General features: G+C 39.0%; 3 protein-coding genes and 1 long non-coding RNA gene across 6 annotated transcripts; 3 read left to right on the top strand and 1 right to left on the bottom strand.

Moving 5' to 3' along the window:
- Positions 1-120: 120 nt before the first annotated feature.
- On the bottom strand, positions 121-1748 carry LOC149932208 (proteasome assembly chaperone 1-like). Of its 2 annotated transcripts, none has more exons than XM_090156331.1 (2): positions 1529-1748; positions 121-1046 (listed from the first exon to the last, which is right to left on the bottom strand). In XM_090156331.1, the coding sequence occupies exon 2, from the start codon at positions 964-966 to the stop codon at positions 160-162; it is 807 nt and encodes a 268-aa protein (XP_090012457.1). In that variant the 5' UTR covers positions 967-1046; positions 1529-1748; the 3' UTR covers positions 121-159. The 2 variants fall into 2 exon arrangements, with proteins under 2 accessions (XP_090012457.1, XP_090012458.1); XM_090156332.1 differs by having other exon boundaries at positions 121-966.
- Positions 1676-5739, top strand: LOC149932207 (lysosomal acid phosphatase-like). The gene is made up of 10 exons (XM_090156330.1): positions 1676-1805; positions 2005-2196; positions 2277-2381; positions 3052-3132; positions 3189-3344; positions 3408-3479; positions 3547-3636; positions 3710-3827; positions 4105-4223; positions 4299-5739. Exons 2-10 carry the CDS (start codon positions 2170-2172, stop codon positions 4539-4541), a joined length of 1011 nt encoding a protein of 336 aa, XP_090012456.1. The 5' UTR covers positions 1676-1805; positions 2005-2169; the 3' UTR covers positions 4542-5739.
- Positions 5740-7365: 1626 nt separating this feature from the next.
- Positions 7366-12499, top strand: in (inturned planar cell polarity protein). 2 transcript variants are annotated; one of them, XM_090156647.1, is made up of 17 exons: positions 7366-7451; positions 7513-7667; positions 7725-8230; positions 8289-8584; positions 8651-8760; positions 9311-9478; positions 9536-9695; positions 9764-9817; positions 9882-9944; positions 10020-10232; positions 10289-10338; positions 10411-10512; positions 10574-10776; positions 10837-11081; positions 11148-11248; positions 11312-11674; positions 11736-12499. In XM_090156647.1, exons 2-17 carry the CDS (start codon positions 7534-7536, stop codon positions 11845-11847), a joined length of 2880 nt encoding a protein of 959 aa, XP_090012773.1. In that variant the 5' UTR covers positions 7366-7451; positions 7513-7533; the 3' UTR covers positions 11848-12499. The 2 variants fall into 2 exon arrangements, with proteins under 2 accessions (XP_090012773.1, XP_090012772.1); XM_090156646.1 differs by having other exon boundaries at positions 7416-7667.
- Positions 12500-16835: 4336 nt separating this feature from the next.
- On the top strand, positions 16836-24800 carry LOC149932205 (uncharacterized). The gene is made up of 3 exons (XR_016472932.1): positions 16836-16860; positions 24585-24676; positions 24737-24800. It is a non-coding gene; the product is annotated as an uncharacterized LOC149932205 (long non-coding RNA).
- The last annotated feature ends 205 nt before the right edge of the window (positions 24801-25005 follow it).

The following is a 25005-nucleotide window of genomic DNA, read 5'->3' as shown; positions in this document are numbered from 1 at the left end:
GGTTAGGACCTTAGGAGTCATAAATCATTTTCTGACTGAAATTACTTATTCGGTAGCTCTAGGGATAATTTATGGCTAGCATTTATTATATACAAACAAGAAAGGAAAAGCACAAAAATGAATTTATTTCTTAATAACAGGAGAATACAAATATTTATATTAAACATATAAATTTCCATGATCAATTACATCGACTGAAATTTTAATTTTTTCTGGATTACAGAGAAATTTCTTCAAAACTGTGCATGTGAGGAACTGTTGTCTGAGTGCTTCTAAAGCGGATGATGTGCTTTCATTTTCATAGCAGATGATAGCCAATGTTGGAATTTCACTAATTTCACAATCTGTTAAAAATGCTGCGGAAATGCCAGCTAAAAAATTGGGTGGTTCCAAGGGTATTTGCGATGCTGAAGATGAAACTGGGAAATTTGTGGATGACAGAGTCCTAATTACTGGGAAGTTTTCGTACTCCAGTTGTTGAGTGGCTTTGAAGGTGGTCCAGTTCTCTGATGTTATTATAAATACTGAGCTGTCTTTTGATACGTTACAATGCTGGAATACTTGGTTTACTGTGCTGAAAGTAGCTTCTGGTTTCACATAGTTCTCAAAGATTAAAACAACGGTGTTGTTTATGGAAGGGTGAAGATAGGCGTGCGCTATTACCGAATTCTCTTTACTGTAGTTAAGCCCACTCACGAAATAATCGTCATCTTTTTGCAGCTCTTTAACAACCACGAATATGGGTTCCTTTTTCAATGATTTATCTAGATCCAAGATATTACCCTTACCAAACAGGGAAGAAGTTCGACCCACAGCAATCACGACATTGTCTACCTTTGGCGGCATCACGACACCATTGGTTTTAGATACGATTTTAACTTCTTGTAAATAATTTTCAGTGTCATCTTCTTCGTCTTCCACAGCTCGAGAATAAATCGGCAGGACTTCACCAAAGAACGTAGCCATCTTTCAAAAATGACAATGCGAAATATTGGTTTCGACTTGTAGCGTCATCAACAGAAGGCGCTCAAATACGACTCTTTCGTCTGCTTACAAAAACAGCTAATTTAAAAATTTCAGCGGGAATTCAATGGGCTGGTTTTTATTGATATTTGTACGATGTGTTTTTATTGAATTTGGTTCGTGTTTTGTGCATTTCGTAATTCAGTTTCATTCTTTTACTTACTTTTAACATAAGTCTATAATATTATTTCAATAATATACACTTATGCTTTTACCAGTTTTTTAAGGAAATCACTTTGTAATAATTTGTTTGTCTTTTGTTAGTCAATTAACATTTTCAGTTTAAATAGAGCAACCTAGCTACCAAAGTGAGAAGGTGAGAAACTGCAAAAATTTCGTATGCTAAGCGTCTTGTGTTTTATAAATAACAAACTTTTCGCGTTTCATTTTATGTAAATTAAAAAGGTTAATTCCTAATTTTGTAAAGTTTTTGTTGCACATTTTGTGTCGGTAATAATTCCATTATGTTAGTTATGATGAGACCATATGTAACATAATTACTCACAAGTATTTTATTTAATGAAACCTCTTTCGATGTATATGATGTAAATTACGTCACTTCCAGCTCCGTGGCGAAAAATGCGTTATCAACTTTAAAGAACGGATGTTAGTTTAGCGGAATTTGGAAACAGGCGAATTACTTGTGTGTTTTTGGTTTTGAAAACTCAGCTCGTGCCTGGCGATCACGAGATTTGGTATCCATGGTAACGTTTTCAAAAGCGCAAGGTATATAAGAATTTTCTTTTCACGGTCCACTAGTTCTACGTTCCTTGGGAAACAAGGTCTCATTTAATTTTTTTGGTATGAAAATATTATAAAGAGGCATACGTATGTTTGTCTGTTTCTTGTGTTGTAGAAATAAGTTAGGTATATATAATTTTAACAGTAAAATCGCAAAGACCCGAGATAGTTATAAAAACGGCATACGCTAGTTTTTTCCCCGCGTCCTTGACTAATAACTGAAATTTATTTCCCCTTCAGTCAAGCTGATATCGCGAAACTATACGTTTATCACGACAACTTTATCATTTTCATTATGTGTTGGGAAGATTAAATCGAAAAATTTTATCGATCAAACTGCAAAACAGACTTTATAGCTACTACAAGGAAAAAAGTTCACACAAATCTTCAGCGTTAATATTATTTATGGGGTCTCTTAAGCTTTTGCAGATCGTAAGTATTTCAACACTCATAGTAATACAATCATAACCATGTTTCATAAAAGTAATAAATATATCGTATTACCTATATAGATTTGTCGTCATGGAATTAGGTCCCCGGGATTGGTCGGCAAGTCCTATCCGGATGACCCCAACTTCGAAGATTTGGTTCAATTAGGACCGGCTCAGCTGACTAAGGTAAGTAATTATAACCCCTTCATTCGTAGTGACAGGGGCTGGCCAATGTTTTTACGAGATCAGTAATATAGTTAGTGTAGGGAGCTTTTGGCTCGCGTGGCTTGAAGGGCTGGCCACCACCCTCCTACGCATTGTAACCCGGCCACCTGAATTAATGGCTTCAAAAGTCGCTTGATGACTTAGGCCTCAGGTGGTGCCTTGGGTATTAGCCTAGCTGATTATTACACAGGGAAAATCTATGGAGTGTGAAGCCCAATTTGTCGTAAATCTAGCCTAATTTCCAGCTCAACAAAAAACCACGAATTTTAAACTAGCCCCAAATTTCGCCTAAGCAAATTTAGAAAGTAGCCCAATTTTTCACCCAATAACGGTAAATATTTCTGAAACAGCCCAAAAGGAAGCCTAAAAATACAACTTTTGGCGATGTTTAGGAAATTATTAATAAGGAAGTTTTTAAAAAAACACTTTATGAACGTTACAAAACCTTAATTACATAGTAAAATTCGCACTTCGCATTCACACCAGAGACCCTTTTAGGCTACTATAATAAGCTTCGAGCTTAGGAAATATAGCGCCATCCGCCTTAATATCCGCAAGTCGCCTTCGCTGCCTCTGTGGTTTGCACGTCCCTTCAAAGTGATAAGGTTACAATTCGTTAATCTACTTTCAGCAAGGACGAATTCAAATGTTCAACATCGGAAAACATCTCAAGGAACGATACGAAACTTTCTTAGACGATGACATCCGATCGGTAATCAGATCGCGGCATCCCACCTGTCCCGTTGTATTTACCGCTTTTGACTCAAGGTACGCGCCAGGAGCAGCAATTTTGACCGATGTTTAGACAGTGCCAGTTGCGTCTTGGCCGCCATGTTCCCACCAAAAGACGTTCATCATCAAGTAGATCCTGAAATGAATTGGCAGCCCATACCCGTTCACTCGGAATCTATCGATCACGACAAGGTATTCGTACTGATTGGCCATTTAGGGTGTGGATGAACTAACGAAAACCAACTATATTTGTAGGTTCTTATGCATCCACAAACACACGAGGTGTACGATGAGTTGTTCGCTGCACCAATTTCGGAGAAAATTCAAGTGATTCACTAAAGATAATTAGTTTGACTTTAAGGTTAAATAATTAATAATTTTGACTATTAATTAGGAAAATGTAAAGCGAATCTCCGCGGCTTCGAAGATTTCAATCGAAACCATGCGTGAATTAGGACCAATATGCGATGTTGTGTTGACTGAGGCAAGCGGTACTCGTTTCAAATGTTAATCTTACCACTAATATTATTATTTTGTTTTATCATTTGTTTTATCAGATAGGAAGTGGCATGAGCGTACCTCCGCAGATATTATCCGTTCTTCCGGATGTCCAACAGGTGATAACCCACTGCATGGAATACTTGAGCGACGGTCAAAGGGCCGAAAAATTCGGAGGTACGACTTGTACGTTTTATCAAGGATGTGGCGTTAAAGAGACTAAAGTAAGAAGTTTTGTTGTAAAGATAATTTTAAAGCGACACCTTGATGCCAGCTTGACTCCTGCTTTGACGTCATTGCCGGTGAAAAAGTCACGGTGTCGACCACTTTTGATATGTCAGCCCTCGTTCTCAAGCGGTGTTGTTAAAATTATTTTACATCACGGCTCCTAACTTTTTTCCACCATGGAGTAAGCGTTTTAAATATCCAAGTTTAAATAGTTATTAATTTACAGGAGGGTTGCGTGATAGCGTACTTAGCCATATTTCGGCCGCTATTTCAAACCAGAAAGCTGAGAATACTTCTAAAGTTTTCAAACAATCGGACACCAAAAAGACTCTTTTGTACTTCACGGTAAACCTTTTTTATGAACTATTCTCGGTGCTTAAATGGTTGAAATAATGCGTTTTATTTATTTGGTTATTTAAGAGCGACATCTTTATGCACTCTCTTATGAAGCTCTTGGGCATTGAGCCGGATTTTCCGAATTACGGCGCTACTCTGATTTTCGAGCTTCACGAAATTAACGGCGAAGACATCGTTAAAATATATTTCAACAACGATACCTTTAACAATGTTTCGCGTTTTAAAATATTGAAACTTCCAAATTTAGAATACGAATGTCCCGCCGAAGATTTCGCGGGAGTTTGCAATGGAACTAGCCGAATATAATTTTACCTTTTAACCAATATTCCAAGTATAACAATATTATAAATTGAATATTATCGCAAAATTGAGATATCAGTATTTCTTTGTATACAAAAGTTTAATTTAAAAATGCCATTGATAATTTCGTACTCATGGGAGGAAATTTCGAAAATGACTATACCTACGAACACTGCTACTATAGGTGAGAGACAATAGAATACTTTTAGCTTGTTCTGGGATTTCGAAGTAGGGTAAGAAGCGTAACCATAGATATATGAAACGTATATAAAGGTCTAGATAAAATATTTCAAAGGGAGTCAATACGAAGGTGACAGCTAGCAGAAACACGTAATTTCTGCAGGCTATCCTTATAAGGCGCTATCTATCGGTAAGAAAGCTCGTGCTATCGTCGCGAGAGCCATTGTTTCCAGCTTTAAAATTATACTAAAAGTCACCAACAGATGGTGTCTAAAGACTACGGCCTGCGGAAAGGTCAAGCACTTAGTACTAAAAGCTAAGAGAGCTCGCGCTCTTGGTCACGTGCCTTCCTCGGCGTCTGCTAGGTGTCAATTCCGTATTTTATGTTAGGCTTAGACGCCCCGAAATTTATCTAGACCTTTATATACATTACTTATATCTATGAGCGTAACCCTATGACATCATTTTACTCCGATTCTGTGGTAACGAATAGGTCGAGTCAGGGTAAACACGTTTTATCAAAACAGCTGCCTGCGGCCATTTTACCAGTTAAAGTATGAATAAGCGCGGATGGTTTTAGTCCCGCTTTTGAGAAGGAATAAAATTTATAGCCCCAATACTCGGACCTTGGACCAATTAAGAAACACGCTCTGAACTTGACGAATAGTTCACGGTAAAATAAGCTACGCTTGCTGAACTTGTTTTAATGTAGCTCATTCGTCACGAAATACGTAGAAGTTCAGTTCAGTTTATACTTCAAAACAGAAGCCTCGTCGAATATACTCCTATGTCCAGGGCTTTTCGTAGTTAAACGTCTTCGATACGTCAACCGTGACGCAGCAGCAACATCAAAACAATAAGGCCAATGTTACTTTATAGAAGGCCTATTATCTCCACCAGAACAAGGAAATAGTTCAATTTAGCGTAACCTAGTGATTCCACTTTGAGGGATTTTATCCCTTTTTAGGGATTTTCCAACCTAAAAGGGATTTTATTTTGGAACAGAGGGAAAAAGGGAAAATTAGGGATTTTTCGAAAATAAAGGATTTTGGGAATTTTAATATTTTTCCCTAGAAATATTTTGGTCTAGTACTTCAAATACTGCGACTCTACCTTTATTGGAATCCAAGAATGAAATTAACTGGGATTCGGAAGTGTGTCATAGATTTTAAAATATTTTTAAGAATTTGTTTTCTTTATATTAGGCCTAAAAATCTTATTGTTTTAGTTCAATAATTTGTGAAAGGGATAAAAAGGGATTTATTAGAACCGACAGAGGGAGAAATGAGATTATCCAAGTGGAAGCACTGGCGTAACCGGAACAATCGAAAAGTATCTACCTAGTGATCGGCAATGGCAGCGTCCAGGTTTTTTCCCGAAACAAAGTCTATTGTTTCAAAAATTTGTCTTTTCTTTATCTTTTCCTCCTTTTGTAAACTAAATGGCACACCTGTCTCAATATTCCCGCCCTGCGTAGTTCACATTTTAGTGAAAAGTGAAGACTCCTGGTGGTAAAACCTTAGCAAGTGGACATAATTATTGGCCAATTACCCTCTGAAATGGTTCGCATCGACAACCGGAAATTGAATGAAAAACAAACGATAGAATACAATGAAGTGAAAATAACTTTATTGTCAAAGTAAAAACTAATGTGGAATTTCCGGCCAAAACAGTACTACTTTACAGCACAGCTTATTTCGAAAACTTTATTAATGAAAATTATTCCTTTATTTCTTTGAAATTTGATACTGATAGATTATGCGACAAATTTATATTTTCAGATCATATTCAGTGAATTTTCATAGCTTCTCTGTGATATCAGAGAATGGGGGCTGACAGAAACACCTATAACTATGCTGAGACCTTTCCACGCGTACCTCCTATCGTGCCATGGATAAATCTGATGCCCGCATATCGTCTCAACGTAGTCAATATCCCCAAAATTAAAAAAATGCATTCTTGATTTTATTAAATACAGTAATAGTAGCTATCAGCTAAGCTATAGCTCAAGGCAGCACGTTAGGTCCAATTCATCCAGCGACTTTAATGCGTAGGAAGTTGTTTCCAAGTGCGGAAGTAGTTGTTCCGAGTTTTCAACCAGTGCGACAACAAGGTGGGATCGAACCCGGCTGTTCTTGATGCGAGGCGAAAGTAACTTACCACTCTTCCATTCCACTTCGAGTTTGACCCGCAAAAAAAACTGATGTTGTTGACCCCCTCTAAAGCTCTTTTAAGCAGTGACCTGCTGACTATTTCAACAAGCACTAGCCTATATAAACAATAACTTGCGGGTCCTGACTCTCGGAATAAATTCAATTCTAGCTTTATAAGACGCAATCTTGATGAAATGAGAATGTTAAAACATCTGCATTCCGTACAGGTGAAGAGTTTTCATTATTTCAACAAGCATTAAATATAACTTCTTGGAAATTTCCTTGAAGATGTGTTTTGAAAAGTCTATTTCACCGAATTGGTAAACTCACTGTAATTAAACGGGACTACCTAAAACTAAAATTAAATGACAAAAGTTACATGCCTTCAATGTAAATTTCGAATACTGGCTATGTTTTCGAATGTATGGTTTTCGATCGAAAACTGTAGGATTTTGAATTCACGACTGACTATTAGCAGTGGAGCCATCTGGCGAGTACGGTTATAACTCAAAATATCAAATTAAATTGAATCGGCGGTCAATGACACTCGTTTTGAAACAAGCTTTATGGCCATATTTACTAAGTATCAATAAGCGAAAATTACCGTAATTTACCTTTATACCTCATGTCCTTATTGTTAAAAGAACAAGTAAAAATACAGTTTTATGATGGAACATGAAACTTTTCTAAATAAAAGAAGTCATGTGAATCTTGGCTATGAACATGGATTGGATGGGGAGAATTCAGACAGTGTTGATTCAAATTATGGGGATATATCTACTCCTTCGTCTAGTGAATGGTAAATATATAATTTTAAGATTTACATATGAAACTCATTATTCAAATTAATATTTAGTGGTTCGGAACCAGAATGGAATGAGAGTGTTGGAATGAAAGGAGATCTATTCTACGTGGAAAATGCTTCAAAAAGTGACGGATACGCTGATTCAAAGATTGACCCTGACATTAGAGTCTCTCTCTCTGACTATGGTAGCCAGCGTATATGTAAACCTAAAACGAAAGAAGCCGAAGCTATTGCTCTTTCAAATAGAGGCCAAGAAAATGAAACAAACAAAAAACCATATAATGGTTATAATGAAAATTACAGAAGAGAAACTCAACAACCAAAACATCAAATTGAAGTTAAAGAGATCGTGCTAAGCCTGTCAAAAACTCATCATAATCTAAGTCGTCCACATCTCCTTTGCGAAACAATATTGGGTATTATACCAGGAGATGAGATGCGCAATGGCCCTTTTTCTAATGGAAATGATATACCTGCAAGTTTATGGAAAGCGAGGGTTGTCGTGAAGGGTTTAACACCATGTGGTCCAGCCTTAAAATCCCAGCAGATAAAAATAGGTGATTTAAATGATTCTATGACCTGTAATTTCTTTTATCAATTATAAAATTGTTATAGGTGATGTAATACTTAAAATTGATGGGAGAGAACTTTACTTCGATAATATGTCTCATGAACTTGCAAAATTAGTACCACCAAAGAAGTTAAAGCTTCAAATAGAAAGAGCAATACCAAGTGGTGCCTCTAATTTTCCATTAACGGAACCCCGTGACAAGAGTTTTCTCTTAAGACTCGTGAAACCCAGTTTGAATGAAACCATTTTGAAAGACTCTCCAGTATTAGCAGCTGCACCTCAAGATCCTCATGTGGCTTTGTTCTTGCAAAATTCCCCAAATTCTGCTGCCTCTCCTAATGTATGTACCATACAATTCCTTTATATTAATTTCAAATTCTTAATACAATCTTGTTTACTCAAATAGGATGGCGTTGTATACCAGTATCCTAACACCAACTGCTTTAGCTCATTGTCTGGAATGTTTATTACAATTGGGCATTTAGTTACGCAAATAACGAATTCTTCTCTAAGAAGGTGCTTTATTTAAATATCTATATTTAAACTAGTTTATTTTGAAGTAGTTAGTGATCGTGTGGGGTGACATTTTAGTTGGGGTTGGAGAGAGAAAAAACCCTGAAAAACCGAGTCAGGTCGGGGTTTTTTGGAATTTTTTTAATCGTTTTCTAGCTACAAAAGTGACAAAACTCATTTAAAAGTAAAGTGCCGACTATTTAAAAGTAAAAGTAAAACCAAAAACGAGATCAAAACAATGGTGAATGAGAGGCGAAGGAGGCGCGACCTTTGTACCTTCGAATGAGAGAATAGAGTAATATCGGCGTGATGTATGTCAAGGTTACAAATGCTTTTTCCAATAGATAAAAAAATGCCCTTAAAATGGTAGCCATAGCCCAAAGCTAACTACGCTATAGGTTGGCTTGCCCCCTCCTTCCCCGTTTTAGTTGTAACTAAGCGCTCGCTGGGCCGATTATTGGATTTGGAAAATACTAACAAAATATTTTACAACCCTGACCAGATTAGGATCACTAATAATAATAAAATAACACTCATATTAATTACTTTGCAGATCAACACTGGTCATAAAGAACAGGATGATAAGAATTAATTATTACCAAGAAGACAATGGTTTGCTACTTATTGCAATGCCTGTGGAAACTATATCAGGTGTTGCTTCCGAGGAGATTATGGCCAATATTGCCAGATTACTGAAATGGAAATTTTATACGCTATCGAGGTATTATTTCTTGTGGTTTGTGGTAACACTTGATGTAAAATTTGTGATTTTTAACAGGGCATTTAATGATGTGGAAAATAGAAAAACCATTGATCATTTCTTTCGCTTGTTTTTCCATGGTTTACTTTCCAAAAACAGTGTTTTAAATATTAAGAATTATACCTTTTTCGAATGCCTGGGTGGAATTCCACACTGCAATCTGGGTCCAGAGTTGCTCGTACGTCTGGTTTATTATGGTTGTCATATTTATTTTAATTTTTAAAATATTTTTGATGTTATCAATAGGAAAAAATTGATAATCTATTGAGTGAATTAGAATCTGGCGATTTTGGAGATATTGTATGTGAAATATTTCAAAAGGCTATTATCAATTTAATTCATATTTAACATATTTTTTATTTAGTCTGAGGCTTTCTTTGATACCAAAAGACTCTACCTCATTTTGGGTTCTGCTTTATTTTACAAAGTAATTTGCAATTAACTAAAATAAATAATTAAATAAAAAATTAACAAATGTTCTTAATATTTGGATATTTTTAAGGGAACTTTGTGTGTTAGCCATTTGCCAAAAGAAGACCTAATGGATATATACCTATATAGTCAATATTTGCAACTGTTGAAATTAACTACAGAAAATGAAGTTGGGCAAATAATTGTTTGGAGAGAAGTTTTCCCAACTCGGAGACGTAATATTGGAAGTAATTTAGATTTTCCTGAGGAGGAGGGACGATGGTTTATTCTTATGGTTGCTCTTGTAAGTTTTTTCATTTAAATGTTTGAAACCATAATAATGTTTTTTTAACTTTTTAGAACCACTCTCTACTTAGCCTATTGCTCGAAGTTGGAGGTTGTACAGCCAGGTATTGTTGAAATTAGTAAATTACTTGATTTTTTAATATTTGATTTGGCAATCTTGTTATTGAACATTTCAGGGCTGTAAATCATCCACCACCAGATCCATTTTATGTTGATCAAGCTCGCAATTTACTTTTACAATTGAATGAAACTGAGATTACTTCCCAAATTGAAAAATGGTAATTTATTTTTAATATATCGAGACAATTGCCCTAAATAATTGTTTCTATTTTTTTTTAGTTTAGATAATCAATTGTTGCCAGAGCTCTCCAACCCCGATGTGGTCGTAAATAAAATGAAAGAATCATCCAGTAAATTAAGAGCCTTTACGCGTCCCTTACCTCAGTTACCACCCACTAGAAGTGGCTCTCGTCAAATGATTGCTCGGAAAGAACTACTAGGAAAATACTCTATTAGCCATTCCAGTCTACTCTCTTCCCCTGGTATAATACGGTGAAATACGTGTAACTGATTTAAATTAATCACTGTAAACATTTCTATAGGTAAAAAATTACAAGAAACTGGACATTTAACTTTAACACCCAAGAAACTTGCAACCTATCACGGAGATTTGGAGAAACAGTCTCTATTAGCGCATAATAGTCCACCCGATGATACTGAGCACGATCGTTCTTTAAGTCCACATATTAATGAAAGTTTTGGGTTAATTCCAAGAAATGGTGCAGCCCATGTTTCATCATCGTGTTCCGATGCAGAATCTCGTACAAGTAGTGAAGATATTTACAGAGTAATAATATAAATATACACATAACCCGATGTACATTTGTATCTAAAAGATTTGTTTTGGAAATAGGGTTTGAAATCTCAAAGAATTCTGTCAGGAAGTTTTGATCTAAGTAGTTTAAGAACTGACCTTGATGATATTGAAAGTGAAACTTATGGAGACTCAATAAAGTATGTTAATGTCCTTTTTTATTTTATTACTTATTTATCAAGATGTAACTTTTTTTAATTTAGACTTTTATCTGGGAATGATGTAAATTTATTTCATTATGTCCATCTAAATGCGGGTGAAGGGATTTTGATTTGCCCAAATGGTTCTGCTTTGGAGCAAAATTTATTTTCGAATAGCACACAAAGCCCTTTACATTCTCAAATTTTGAAAAAATTCCACGATTGTGTTGCCAACATTCACAGGACTTTTCAAAACACTCTGAAAAGTAAAGAAACTTCCAGAAATAAAGATGTTTCTCAATTTTCCGATCATACAATACCACCTATAAAAGAACAAGGAGTGCTATTCCGCGTGACACCTTCAGAACCTGGCTTAGCAAATAATCAAGGCAAAAAGAACACTACGCTTGCTTTTTGGGTCATTGGGTATGTTTTTCTTAACTTCCATAGTTGCATATCAAAATTAAATTATTAATTATACTTTTAGGCGCATTTTTACAACGCCCGAGCTCAAGGAAATTTATGTTTGTTTTCAAGATTCAACACAACAAAATCTTGTTGAACTAGCATTCAAGTTAAGTTTTGGTAATATACAATAGCATTAAAAGAGGCTATGACCATGTCTTACAATATAGCCTGTGTTGATCATATTTGCTATGGTAATTGACTAATTGTCCTAGGCGGCTCTATTTATATACAAATCAATGATCTGTCTTTATTGTGACAATAGGTGAAACTATAAAGCTCCATTGGTCTTGCCCAATCGGTTACTAGGGGAAAGAAAAACCCCAGGAGGGTACTCTCCTGCATCGTAAAACCTATTCAAGAGTTAACGACGTCAATTAGTGACCTGGGTCGAATTTTTTCATTCCCATCGACTTTATAGTTTCACCTATTTTGGGCTTTGGGTGTGAAAATTTCTTTTGTGTTTAGAAAATAATCTTCTACATATTAGGTGAAAACTATTCACCTGTTAGTCTCTGAGGCTAAACCACTGAATACTTGTTCCATAAATCTTTCCGCAAAATTGGTTTGAATTCAATAGTTTCCGCTGATTATCTAAAAATTTACAAAATTGTGCAGTAATTCAATCTGAATTAAAAATGGAACATGGAATGACGTCAAAGAAAGCTCGAAAAGCACAAGAAAAATTCCAATAGTCAGATTAATTGATATATTTATTTCATTTTTTTGGGAATGTCATTACCAATAGCTGGTTTAAATTTGTACATCAGTAGGGTCTCTTGACAATGTAACAAGTCTATTTTAATACTGGTATTAAAAACTTATTTTCAAAATTTTGCATTTAAAAAAATATCTATATTATAAAAACCACTTCGTCGTCGTCGTTCGAGCTTTTGGTTAGTCAGTACTTAGTAAGGAAGGCGAAGAGAACGTGACCCGCGGAACAGAGGGAAACCGAGACTGCCTTTTGCTTCGTTACTGAGGTTGTTCCACTATAGACAGGGGTCCGCGGGACCATTGTTTATTGTCTATGGCTGGACAGAGGGAAGTCGGGGCTCAGAACGAGCGTAGTTTTCTGTTCGTCATGAGGGGGGAGCCAATTGCCATTGGATTCAGGGGGTTTGGGACGAGAGAGAAAGTCGAGTGTTTTAGTTATTTTCGCGGGGGGGAAAGGGTACCCCGGTAATTCTGGCATGGGGAAAAGGGGGAGGGGTGCCTTACTATGGTGGTTCGACTATCGGAAAAAGGGTACCACAGAAATTCTCGCATGGGAAAGGGGGGAGGGGTGCCTCACTGGGGAGGTTTGGGACGAGAAACAAAGACAAGTGTTTATATTATTTTTGCGGGGGGGAAAGGGTACCCCGGTAATTCTGGCATGGGGAAATGGGGGAGGGGTGCCTCACTGGGGAGGTTTGGGACGAGAAACAAAGACAAGTGTTTACGTTATTTTTGCGGGGGGGAAAGGGTACCCCGGTAATTCTGGCATGGGGAAAAGGGGGGTGCCTTACTGTGGTGGTTCGACTATCGGAAAAAGGGTACCACAGAAATTATCGCATGGGAAAAGGGGGAGGGGTGCCTCACTGGGGAGGTTTGGGACGAGAAACAAAGACAAGTGTTTATGTTATTATTGCGGGGGGAAAGGGTACCCCGGTAATTCTGGCATGGGGAAATTGGGGATGCTTACTGGGGTGGTTCGACTATGGGGAAAAGAGTACCATGGAAATTCTCGCATGGGGAAAAGGGGGCAGGGGTGCCTCACTGGGGGGTTTGGGACGAGAGAGAAAGAAGAGTTTTTTTGTTATTTTTGCGGGGGGAAAGGGTACCCCGGTAATTCTGTCATGGCGAAAAGGGGGGTGCCTTACTGGGGTGGTTCGACTATGGGGAAAAGGGTACCATGGAAATTCTCACATGGGGAAAAGGGGGCAGGGGTGCCTCACTGGGAGTTTGGGACGAGAGATAAAGAAGAGTTTTTTTGTTATTTTTGCGGGGGGAAAGGGTACAGCGGTAATTCTGTCATGGGGAAAAGGGGGGTGCCTTACTGGGTGGTTCGACTATGGGGAAAAGGGTACCACGGAAATTCTCGCATGGGAAAAAGGGGGAGGGGGTGCATCACTGGGGGGGGTTTGGGACGAGAGAGAGACGAGTTTTTATGTTATTTTTGCGGGGGGGGGGGGGAAGGGTACCTCGGTAATTCTGGCATGGGGGCCTTACCGTAGGGTGGACTTCTCGGCTAGTAATAATAATAATAATCAGCTAGGCTAATACCCTTGGCACCACCCTAGGCCTAAGTCATCGAGCGGCTTTTAAAGCCTTTAATTCAGGTGGCCGGGTTACAATGCGTAGGAGGGTGGTGGCAACTGGCAAGCCCTTCATGCAGGTCCGGACTGGGACCTAAAACCGGCCCGGGTATTTTAGAAACGTCGGCCCCTACTTCCCACAAAAACACTACATTGTCATGCTGGCTAGATGGCCTCACGGCCCTTTGACCACACCGGCCCATCGGGCATTTGACCGATATGCCCTATGGCCAGGCCGGGCCTGCCTTCATGCCACGTGAGCCAACAGCTCCTTATAATCCAAGCTATAATCCAAAAATTGTAATATTTTTAAAGTTTTAAATTTATCTATAGTTAGGTGCCATGGGGATAGTAAGCTATTATGGTAGCCTCATCACTATGTCTCTCCCACTACCTCCCAAATTCAATAAGCTCTGGTTCCCAGTCATTTGTCATGTAGTACCTGAGAAATATGTTTGTCTATCAAATAAATCTTAAAGGACAACAAAGTCCTGTATAAAAAATATTAATTACCCTTGGCTCAGTTGTAAAAAGTCATGTATTTTATCGGAAACGTGTTATTTAATCTCATAAGTTGAATGCCATTCGAGTTTGCAAATTACAAAAACTTCCTACTATATGATTATGTCTAGCAAATTTTAATACTCTAGCATGAGTACTTTTTGAGATAACAGCCCTTCAACCTGGTATCTGGTACATTATTTTCTAAATTCCATAGACTTGTTATTGGTCAAATTAGGTGGTATCAAGGCTATTTAGACCTAAAATGAAACGGGGAACACTTTTCTAATTGAAACCAACTTTTTATCTCTAATGGTTCTCGTGATAAATTTTGAATGATCTTGAAGACATGGTTCAAGGTCATGAGGCTATGAGCTAGCGCATCATATAACTTCATGTCTCTGTCTTAAGATGTTCATATAACATTTCCAACTTTGCCCACACCATTTCAGAGAAATCAAATGCCCCAGTTTAAGGGCCCTCCGATTGCGCAATTTTGTGTTCGAAAAAAAAACCTCTTGCCGTGTAGGTTTAAGATAAATCAAATGCCCAATTTTATGGACCCTACTGGCGTGGTTATATAGAAAAAATACCAATGAATCGACGTCTCAATGAAATTCCTTTGGGGGACGAAAAATCCCTATGAATAATAACATAAGTTAATGATACCTCTAAGTAGACAAATGGTTATGCTGCCTATGGCGGATATGCTTGTCCAAATCGACCTATGTCTCTCCGTACTGCGTATCAAAGTAGCCTTAACATACACTTGGAACTGCCGAAGCTGACGTTTCTTTAATCCCATTTGGTGCAAGGCTAGCTTGAACTTCCCCAAAAGGTTTAGGTACATATAGATCCCCTGCATCCATATAACCATATGTAACATAATTACTCATAAGTATGCCACTGTACCTTTATTCCATTCAAAAATCTTCACTAACGGTTTGTTTCACCACGAACCAGTAAAAATATGGACTACGTTAGATTTTTACCTTTTTATTAATCCTAGTAATTTTGGGAGTCACACTATTGGCTACTAACATTTGTATTTAAGCCAATGGAAAACCTCTAAATTGAGAAGGAATTTTTTGCGTCGGAATTTTAGTCAGCCCAATATAGCTTTATTGAAATTTATAAACTCGCTCGGTTTGTGCGGATGAAGTTAAATTTATGAGTAATTTAGAAAAATAAAAGGTTGGGAAAAATGACCAATAAGTGATCGCTTTCCGGAAATGGAAAAAGTCGTCGAAGTGGGATATTCCACCAGCGTTATTAAAACCCATATCAAGCCTAGAAGAGTTAGGCCTAGGCTCAAAAGATTCTGCAAAGACTCCAACCTTGTAGATGCTCCAGAAAAGCTCAACCGACCTTGTAGATGCTCCAGAAAAGCTCAACCGGAATTTCAACTATTTTTTTCAATAAACCTGATTCTTTTATTTGACAATGCAAGTTTATTTTAGAACGTGAGTCTCCGAGAATTTCATTAATTTGCAATTTAATTACATTAACAGAACCTGACACTATATTGTAGTTCATTTTAGCTCCTAAGCCTTGGTTGTTCAAACCGGTTTGTTTACTAAAATAATGGCCGTCAGTTTATCAGACGTAGAGCTAATTATACGACGGCATTATCGGCATTTGAGATTCGATGACGTCAAATATGACGACAAATATTACGTACGGTACAGATGACGCAATATCTGTGAAACAAACCGTTAGTGAAGAAATAGAGCTAGTGGCATACTTATGAGTAATTATGTTACATATGATATAACGATAAACAGTGATGTTGCCATATTGAATTACACCTTTTTTTACCTTTAAATATAGGGTGTTTCAAAAATGGTGGTGGAACCGAAGGTCTACGGGTTCTAGACGTCATTTGGAATGGAAAATGTTCTTTGACATTATTTTATTCCGCAAATCATTAAGCACATGGATAATTTTTTTATTAAATCTAAATTTATTCCCGGGTGATGTTTGCTGATAATGAAAGGTTATCTCCATTGATGATGTTTTTGGGTTACTTTAATAAGAGGACATTCGTGCATCAATGGTTTTGTAACTCTGAAATGGCGGCCCGTAGGAAAAATTGTCATATAATATTTTCCAAATGACTGTATACTTTAGGTCCTTTCACCATTTTTTAAACGAACCTGTATAAATTACTGTACCTCTTTCCAGGTTCAGGAGTTCTAAATAACTCTTAATGATTGCTTGCGTGACTTGCGTCGTGGTTCTGGTGGTATGGCGCGGCATTCGCGTTTCACCACCTTTTTTCCAAATTGGGCCCTTGATATCGCGGCAACCGCCGACGTGGAAAAGATAATGGATACGTCGATCCCGAGGGTAAGGATCATAACGCCAACTCCCCATTACCCCAACTAAAAATTCCCATAACGCCAACGGCCCATAACACCAACTGCTGGTGTAATGAACAATTGGTGTTATGGGCCGTTGGCGTTATGGGATGCTCATAACGCCAACTCGATTTCGAGATACAGCGGCAGTTGGCGTTGTGGTCTGTGTTACGTACTGAGATAATGTGATACAATAGAGGGCGCTAGTGAGTGAGGCCTGCCTAAGAGAGGCAGACCAGAATAAAATAAAGATGTTAAAGATGCTTCATTATTAGCCTTATCATCAAACTAAGTTAGAGAGTATTATAATTTACTAAACAATATTATAAATAACACAACAGTCTGCTCATAACGCCAACTCGATTTCGAGATACAGCGGCCGTTGGCGTTGAGGTCTGCTCATAATGCCAACTGATAAAACATCTACAATGCGTCTACTGTAGAGTTAAAACTCCTACTCAAACCACAAATTTTCGGGTGGTAACGACAAGTCACCTGAGAGCAATAACCACGTAATTTTTGTCGGGCATTTTGAGAAAAACGTATTAAAACATTATTTATCTCGTGTCCTTATTATAAAATTCTAGCTTCCCCCCTTTTCTTAGCATACCCATACTTAAATACTCTGCGGTTATTGTTTTATGCCTGAAGAATTTCGGTTTATTTCTTCCCGTAACAATTTTAATTTTAGGAGAGCGTTTGATTTTAGCGAATCGGACTGAAACAATCCACTAAACTATCGTTTGATCGAATTGGTGAAATAACTAGTGAAACAGAGTCTATTTAAAACCGAGAAATATCGCTTTATTTTTGAGGACCTTTATTTTTTACAAGGTGAACGCTTTGGCGTCCGAAAAGTCAATGCTTTAGTTTTCTCCGATTTACAGTGGTTCTTTTTGCCAGAAGATACCGTTTAAACCCCGCTCGTTCGCTTTCCGCTCCCCCCAAGAGATGACACTTGACACGTGTCTTGGGCCTTCTAGAAAAGGAGGATCCGTGAACCATGCGGGGGTCCCCGGTCTCATCTGGCAGCCATTACAAGGGCTTGTCGAACTCGATAACGTGTACGAATACATCATTAACGACAGAAAGACAAGTTTAAAAATACAAAATACTTTTTAAGAAAACCTTTTTTTTTAATCTTTTTAACATTTAGTTTTGAAACTTAATTCTTATTTTTAACATTCCACATAGATTAACAGTCTCTTAACACTCCCCCCTGGTAATATGATTTTCATATATAAGAAAGAGTATTACCAAAGGACAATTTGTTTACAGTACGACTTTCACCGTACAAGAGTGTTTTGTTTTTGTTTTTTGTTTTTTTATTAGCTAAAGCGGGCAAAGAATTAACTCTACGTTCTATCAAGAAATGCGATGGTGCCAAGGGTACGGGTTCGTTTGAATCATTGTAGTTAAAGTTATTGGTCTCGAATTTATGAGTCACTCAGTTTCTTTGAGAACAGTTTCCATTTCGGAATACGACAAAGAGGCACGACCCAATATTTTTTATGACGTTTTAAAGTAACGAATTAATCGTTCCCAGTATCCACATTGCCAAGCACTTCTTTCAATTATAAACTTCCAATTTATTCCCCGGGAACCAAAATAATTCTCTAATTTCCGCATTGTTGATACATTCCCATAGTATTTTCAGTTTCTCTATCGCCCAGTTTATCGTTTAATCTTTTGCATTTTAGGCAACCTTTGACGATTGTTCTAGCAAGTTGGCGACCCGCTGGGATCCAATATCGTTCTCTAATTTGCGTTATTGTATCATTTATTCCCCCGTGAAGCACTTGGCTGTGGCTTCTTATCGTTAATTGCTTGCTAAAGAGTTTACTCAATATAATTGGGTGCTTCTAGGCATAGGATAAAGAATTTGATTCGCCTAAGAAAATTAGGCCATTTTCACTTAGCATGTCTGTCGGTCTCGTGATTGTCCACCCTTGACCTATAACCCCCCAGCATCACTGCCATCTCTCTGCTATCAATTTGAGCTCGCAAGAAGTTTATTAGCTCATCCCCGTCCCACTGTTCACCTGTATTAACGGGTTTTCTCTGTAAACAGTAAGCCGTTCTGATTTCTATGGGCAAACATATTAATAATTCCTCTTTCTTGCGGCAATAGTCCTCTGTTTGACGGCAGGAGTGATAGGTAACTTGACGAGAGTTCCGCATTTGGCGGCTCTGGTAACCCATTGCTTATTGGGCCCAGAGCTTTGTTTAGAGTCGGCTCTAGCCCATAGTTTATTGGGCCCAGAGCTCTGTTTTAAGTCGGCTCTAGCCCATAGTTTATTGGGCCCAGAGCTCTGTTTTAAGTCGGCTCTAGCCCATAGTTTATTGGGCCCAGAGCTCTGTTTAGAGTCGGCTCTAGCCCATAGTTTATTGGGCCCAGAGCTCTGTTTTGAGTCGGCTCTAGCCCATAGTTTATTGGGCCCAGAGCTCTGTTTTGAGTCGGCTCTAGCCCATAGTTTATTGGGCCCAGAGCTCTGTTTTAAGTCGGCTCTAGCCCATAGTTTATTGGGCCCAGAGCTCTGTTTTAAGTCGGCTCTAGCCCATAGTTTATTGGGCCCAGAGCTCTGTTTAGAGTCGGCTCTAGCCCATAGTTTATTGGGCCCAGAGCTCTGTTTTGAGTCGGCTCTAGCCCATAGTTTATTGGGCCCAGAGCTCTGTTTTGAGTCGGCTCTAGCCCATAGTTTATTGGGCCCAGAGCTCTGTTTTAAGTCGGCTCTAGCCCATAGTTTATTGGGCCCAGAGCTCTGTTTTAAGTCGGCTCTAGCCCATAGTTTATTGGGCCCCAGAGCTCTGTTTAGAGTCGGCTCTAGCCCATAGTTTATTGGGCCCAGAGCTCTGTTTTGAGTCGGCTCTAGCCCATAGTTTATTGGGCCCAGAGCTCTGTTTTGAGTCGGCTCTAGCCCATAGTTTATTGGGCCCAGAGCTCTGTTTTAAGTCGGCTCTAGCCCATAGTTTATTGGGCCCAGAGCTCTGTTTTGAGTCGGCTCTAGCCCATAGTTTATTGGGCCCAGAGCTCTGTTTTGAGTCGGCTCTAGCCCATAGTTTATTGGGCCCAGAGCTCTGTTTTGAGTCGGCTCTAGCCTATAGTTTATTGGGCCCAGAGCTCTGTTTTGAGTCGGCTCTAGCCCATAGTTTATTGGGCCCAGAGCTCTGTTTTAAGTCGGCTCTAGCCCATAGTTTATTGGGCCCAGAGCTCTGTTTTGAGTCGGCTCTAGCCCATAGTTTATTGGGCCCAGAGCTCTGTTTTGAGTCGGCTCTAGCCCATAGTTTATTGGGCCCAGAGCTCTGTTTTGAGTCGGCTCTAGCCCATAGTTTATTGGGCCCAGAGCTCTGTTTAGTCGGCTCTAGCCCATAGTTTATTGGGCCCAGAGCTCTGTTTTGAGTCGGCTCTATCCCATAGTTTATTGGGCCCAGAGCTCTGTTTAGAGTCGGCTCTAGCCCATAGTTTATTGGGCCCAGAGCTCTGTTTTAAGTCGGCTCTAGCCCATAGTTTATTGGGCCCAGAGCTCTGTTTTGAGTCGGCTCTAGCCCATAGTTTATTGGGCCCAGAGCTCTGTTTTGAGTCGGCTCTAGCCCATAGTTTATTGGGCCCAGAGCTCTGTTTTGAGTCGGCTCTAGCCCATAGTTTATTGGGCCCAGAGCTCTGTTTTAAGTCGGCTCTAGCCCATAGTTTATTGGGCCCAGAGCTCTGTTTTAAGTCGGCTCTAGCCCATAGTTTATTGGGCCCAGAGCTCTGTTTTGAGTCGGCTTTAGCCCATTGTTTATTGGGACCAGAGCGTTGTTTTGAAGCCGCTCTGGCCCATTGTTTACTGGGACCAGAGCGTTGTTTTGAAGCCGCTCTGGCCCATTGTTTACTGGGACCAGAGCGTTGTTTTGAAGCCGCTCTGGCCCATTGTTTACTGGGACCAGAGCGTTGTTTTGAGTCGGCTCTAGCCCATAGTTTATTGGGCCCAGAGCTCTGTTTTGAGTCGGCTCTAGCCCATAGTTTATTGGGCCCAGAGCTCTGTTTTGAGTCGGCTCTAGCCCATAGTTTATTGGGCCCAGAGCTCTGTTTTGAGTCGGCTCTAGCCCATAGTTTATTGGGCCCAGAGCTCTGTTTTAAGTCGGCTCTAGCCCATAGTTTATTGGGCCCAGAGCTCTGTTAAGAGTCGGCTCTAGCCCATAGTTTATTGGGCCCAGAGCTCTGTTTTGAGTCGGCTCTAGCCCATAGTTTATTGGGCCCAGAGCTCTGTTTTGAGTCGGCTCTAGCCCATAGTTTATTGGGCCCAGAGCTCTGTTTTGAGTCGGCTCTAGCCCATAGTTTATTGGGCCCAGAGCTCTGTTTTGAGTCGGCTCTAGCCCATAGTTTATTGGGCCCAGAGCTCTGTTTTAAGTCGGCTCTAGCCCATAGTTTATTGGGCCCAGAGCTCTGTTTTGAGTCGGCTCTAACCCATAGTTTATTGGGCCCAGAGCTCTGTTTTGAGTCGGCTTTAGCTCATTGTTTATTGGGACCAGAGCGTTGTTTTGAAGCCGCTCTGGCCCATTGTTTACTGGGACCAGAGCGTTGTTTTGAAGCCGCTCTGGCCCATTGTTTACTGGGACCAGAGCGTTGTTTTGAGTCGGCTCTAGCCCATAGTTTATTGGGCCCAGAGCTCTGTTTTGAGTCGGCTCTAGCCCATAGTTTATTGGGCCCAGAGCTCTGTTTTGAGTCGGCTCTAGCCCATAGTTTATTGGGCCCAGAGCTCTGTTTTGAGTCGGCTCTAGCCCATAGTTTATTGGGACCAGAGCGTTGTTTGAAAGCCGCTCTGGCCCATTGTTTATTGGGACCAGAACGTAGTTTTGAGGCGGCTGTGGTAACCCATTGTTTATTGGGGTACCATTATTTTTGGATGTCTGGACTCCGTTATTTTGCGGAAGCCAGACGTTAGCCACTGCTGCTCTTTTGTTTTGGAGCACCCTGTTGAGTTTCAGCTTCATTGCATGGATGTTTTCCATGTAAATGATCGCGTCGTCGGTTTCCTTTTCGAGTTCATCTTCATCGTCGATGAGCGGCTCCAACGTTTCGTCGCAGGTTTTCAATTCCTTTTCCTTCTCCAATAAAAGGATTAATTCATCCTCAAACACTTCTATTGGTGTTGCGTCTTCGTTATTTAAGAGATCATCTAGCTTTGTAATTTTTCTCGCCACAGCTGATCGTGCACTTCTTCGTAAAGCCTTGGCTATCTTTACTGCATGGATCTTTCAATATTTTCTTTGAAACATCACCTTGGTTGCCGGCGTTTTTTATTACATTGTCGGAGTTATCGGAAATCACTTGCCTGGCATATTTGATCGCTGGTGCGTCCTCGTCGTTTCACAAACTTATTTAAACACAATTACCGTTTCGTATCCCGGGTTTCGGCACCATGAAGAATTTCGGTTTATTTCTTCCCGTAACAATTTTAATTTTAGGAGAGTGTTTGATTTTAGCGAATCGGACTGAAACAATCCACTAAACTATCGTTTGATCGAATTGGTGAAATAACTAGTGAAACAGAGTCTATTTAAAACCGAGAAATATCGCTTTATTTTTGAGGACCTTTATTTTTTACAAGGTGAACGCTTTGGCGTCCGAAAAGTCAATGCTTTAGTTTTCTCCGATTTACAGTGGTTCTTTTTGCCAGAAAATACCGTTTAAACCCCGCTCGTTCGCTTTCCGCTCCCCCCAAGAGATGACACTTGACACGTGTCTTGGGCCTTCTAGAAAAGGAGGATCCGTGAACCATGCGGGGGTCCCCGGTCTCATCTGGCAGCCATTACAAGGGCTTGTCGAACTCGATAACGTGTACGAATACATCATTAACGACAGAAAGACAAGTTTAAAAATACAAAATACTTTTTAAGAAAACCTTTTTTTTTTAATCTTTTTAACATTTAGTTTTGAAACTTAATTCTTATGTTTAACATTCCACATAGATTAACAGTTTCTTAACAATGCCTTCATTTGTTATTATTTGTATGCGTTCATTGTGTATTTTTAACATTACCACCTCGTTCTGTACCGATGCTTAATTTACTCGAAGCCCTAGTGCGGCTTAGTGACCAATATTTTTCATAAATAGATGGATAAACATTTAATCGTTAAATGGTTTTCAGAGCAATTTTTCCAGATATATGAATACAATCAAATTTAACACTAGTACAACTTTTCTGACGGTGTACTTCCTTCAAGTGAACAGTGGCGTCGCCAGACCCTTTTCAAATTCAAAATTGGCGCCTTAGCCCCTCCAGCTCATCAAAAGACTCAAAAGCTCGCCAAATAGTGTGAAGACTACTAAAAGTCTAAAAGGATATTTTGGTATCGACCTACCATAACGCTGATTAAAAAAGAGACAGCTGCAACGGGAGGTTGCAGCTCCTTATGTTTTCACATATATTTGTAAGATTTAAAATTTGTGCGTTCGCGCCGAAATTTCACCTTCCGCCAGATGGCGAAAATTTATCTTTTTTAGCGCGAACCGAGTAGAGTCGCATTTTGTTTTTAAAAAAAGTTTTTCAGTGTGAAGGTTGAAACGTGGCGACGAGTGTAAAGATTTCTGCATTTTTTTCAGCTGAATATATCTTCACCAATTATTAAAACTAGTAATGGATATTTATTGTCTCAATCATTAAAACTCTATATCGTCATGGAAAGGTGTTGGGAAAAGGTATGAGTTTAATAATTATGATTAAAAATACAGAGGGGCGATAGGCCTATGTGAGTGGGAAATTTGTAATCGGATAGAACAAGACAAGGGTTAGTCGAGGTACTGTCCGGTTACACAGCTATCAAAAACACATTTTCTTAAATCGCGGGTTCGCATTTAGTATTTTAGGGGGATTCAGTCAGTGGCGTAGGTACGATCTAGAAGTTGGAGGGGGCAAAGTTAAACCAAAAGGGGTCTGGAGAATAGTTTTTAATTTTTAATGGAGTGTAGCTTCTCCGAATGCATTTGTACATTTTTCTACTATATACATTGGCGGGAAAAGACTGAAATTTAAACACAGATTTCTCGGTTCACCATTCCAGTTTCTTCACCATTGTACACCCACATTGTCTAATGATAACTTGGTGTTAGAATTTGCGTAATTTAGGGGGGTAGAAATAAAGTAAGCTCACCTGGGTTACAAACTCAACAGAACCATTATATGTACATTTTTCTACTATATACATTGGCGGGAAAAGACTGAAATTTAACACAGTTGAGGTTCTATAAGATATAAATTTATATGCTTTTAAAATGATAATTTGAACCTTGCGAAGATTTCAACTGACCAAAAAGTTTGAGGGGGCAATTACATTAGTTGCCCCTCCCAGTAAAATTCTAGGGAGGGTAATTTCCCCCCTTGCCCCCCCCCCCTGGTTCCTACGCCCCTGGATTCAGTCATCAATTTCGTGGGAAAAAACTTTCAACAGTTGCACGGCAGAAAGAGAACGGGATATGGTTGTCCGCAAATCCCCAGTCCGAGCCGCAGACCTCACCGTCAGCGGCGCCTTACTTTTCAGCGGCGAGAGAGAAAACTGCCGGGCGAAAACCGAAAGGCGAAAAGCAGAGTTTTATTATATAGATTCCCTCCGCCTTTTTTTAATGAAATTTGGTTATTGATAATGACATTTTTTTCTGATCTCTAGGCCGAAAGCGTCCCAGTGTATAGTTTGTTTCAATGTCAGATTTTTGTAAATATATTTTTGAATAGTTACGAGGGCCTTTAGACCAGATATCGCATTTGGCCGAGAACCAACGTTTTTACGAGAGCGGCGGAAAAGACATTAAGCCTAAAACAAAACGGTAAAAATTTTTTTTTATCTATTTAAAAATTCGGTGTTGGTTAATATTTATAATTTTCAGTGACATCAGACGGATGACTAAATACGCGAAAACGTTATTGGGCATTTCCGTTCGAATCTATTAAATGAAGATTTTTAAATTGTTTAACGGCACACATTTTGTTCAACTAAATAACCCCTCCGAGGGGACTCTTAGCTTCATGTATTTAGATATTGTACCAACGTTTTATAAAATTATTTTTATTTTGTTGAAAAGTAACGAAAACGGGTTTTTATCGTCCAACTATTAAAAATAGACAATTCTATAAATTACTACTTATGTTATTATTT

This window comes from Leiobunum rupestre, chromosome 8 (genome assembly GCF_980474605.1).
Source record: "Leiobunum rupestre chromosome 8, qqLeiRupe1.1.hap1, whole genome shotgun sequence".
Lineage (NCBI taxonomy): Eukaryota > Metazoa > Arthropoda > Arachnida > Opiliones > Sclerosomatidae > Leiobunum > Leiobunum rupestre.
Note: the sequence above shows the minus strand (reverse complement) of the source record. Positions and strands in the feature narration are given on the sequence as shown.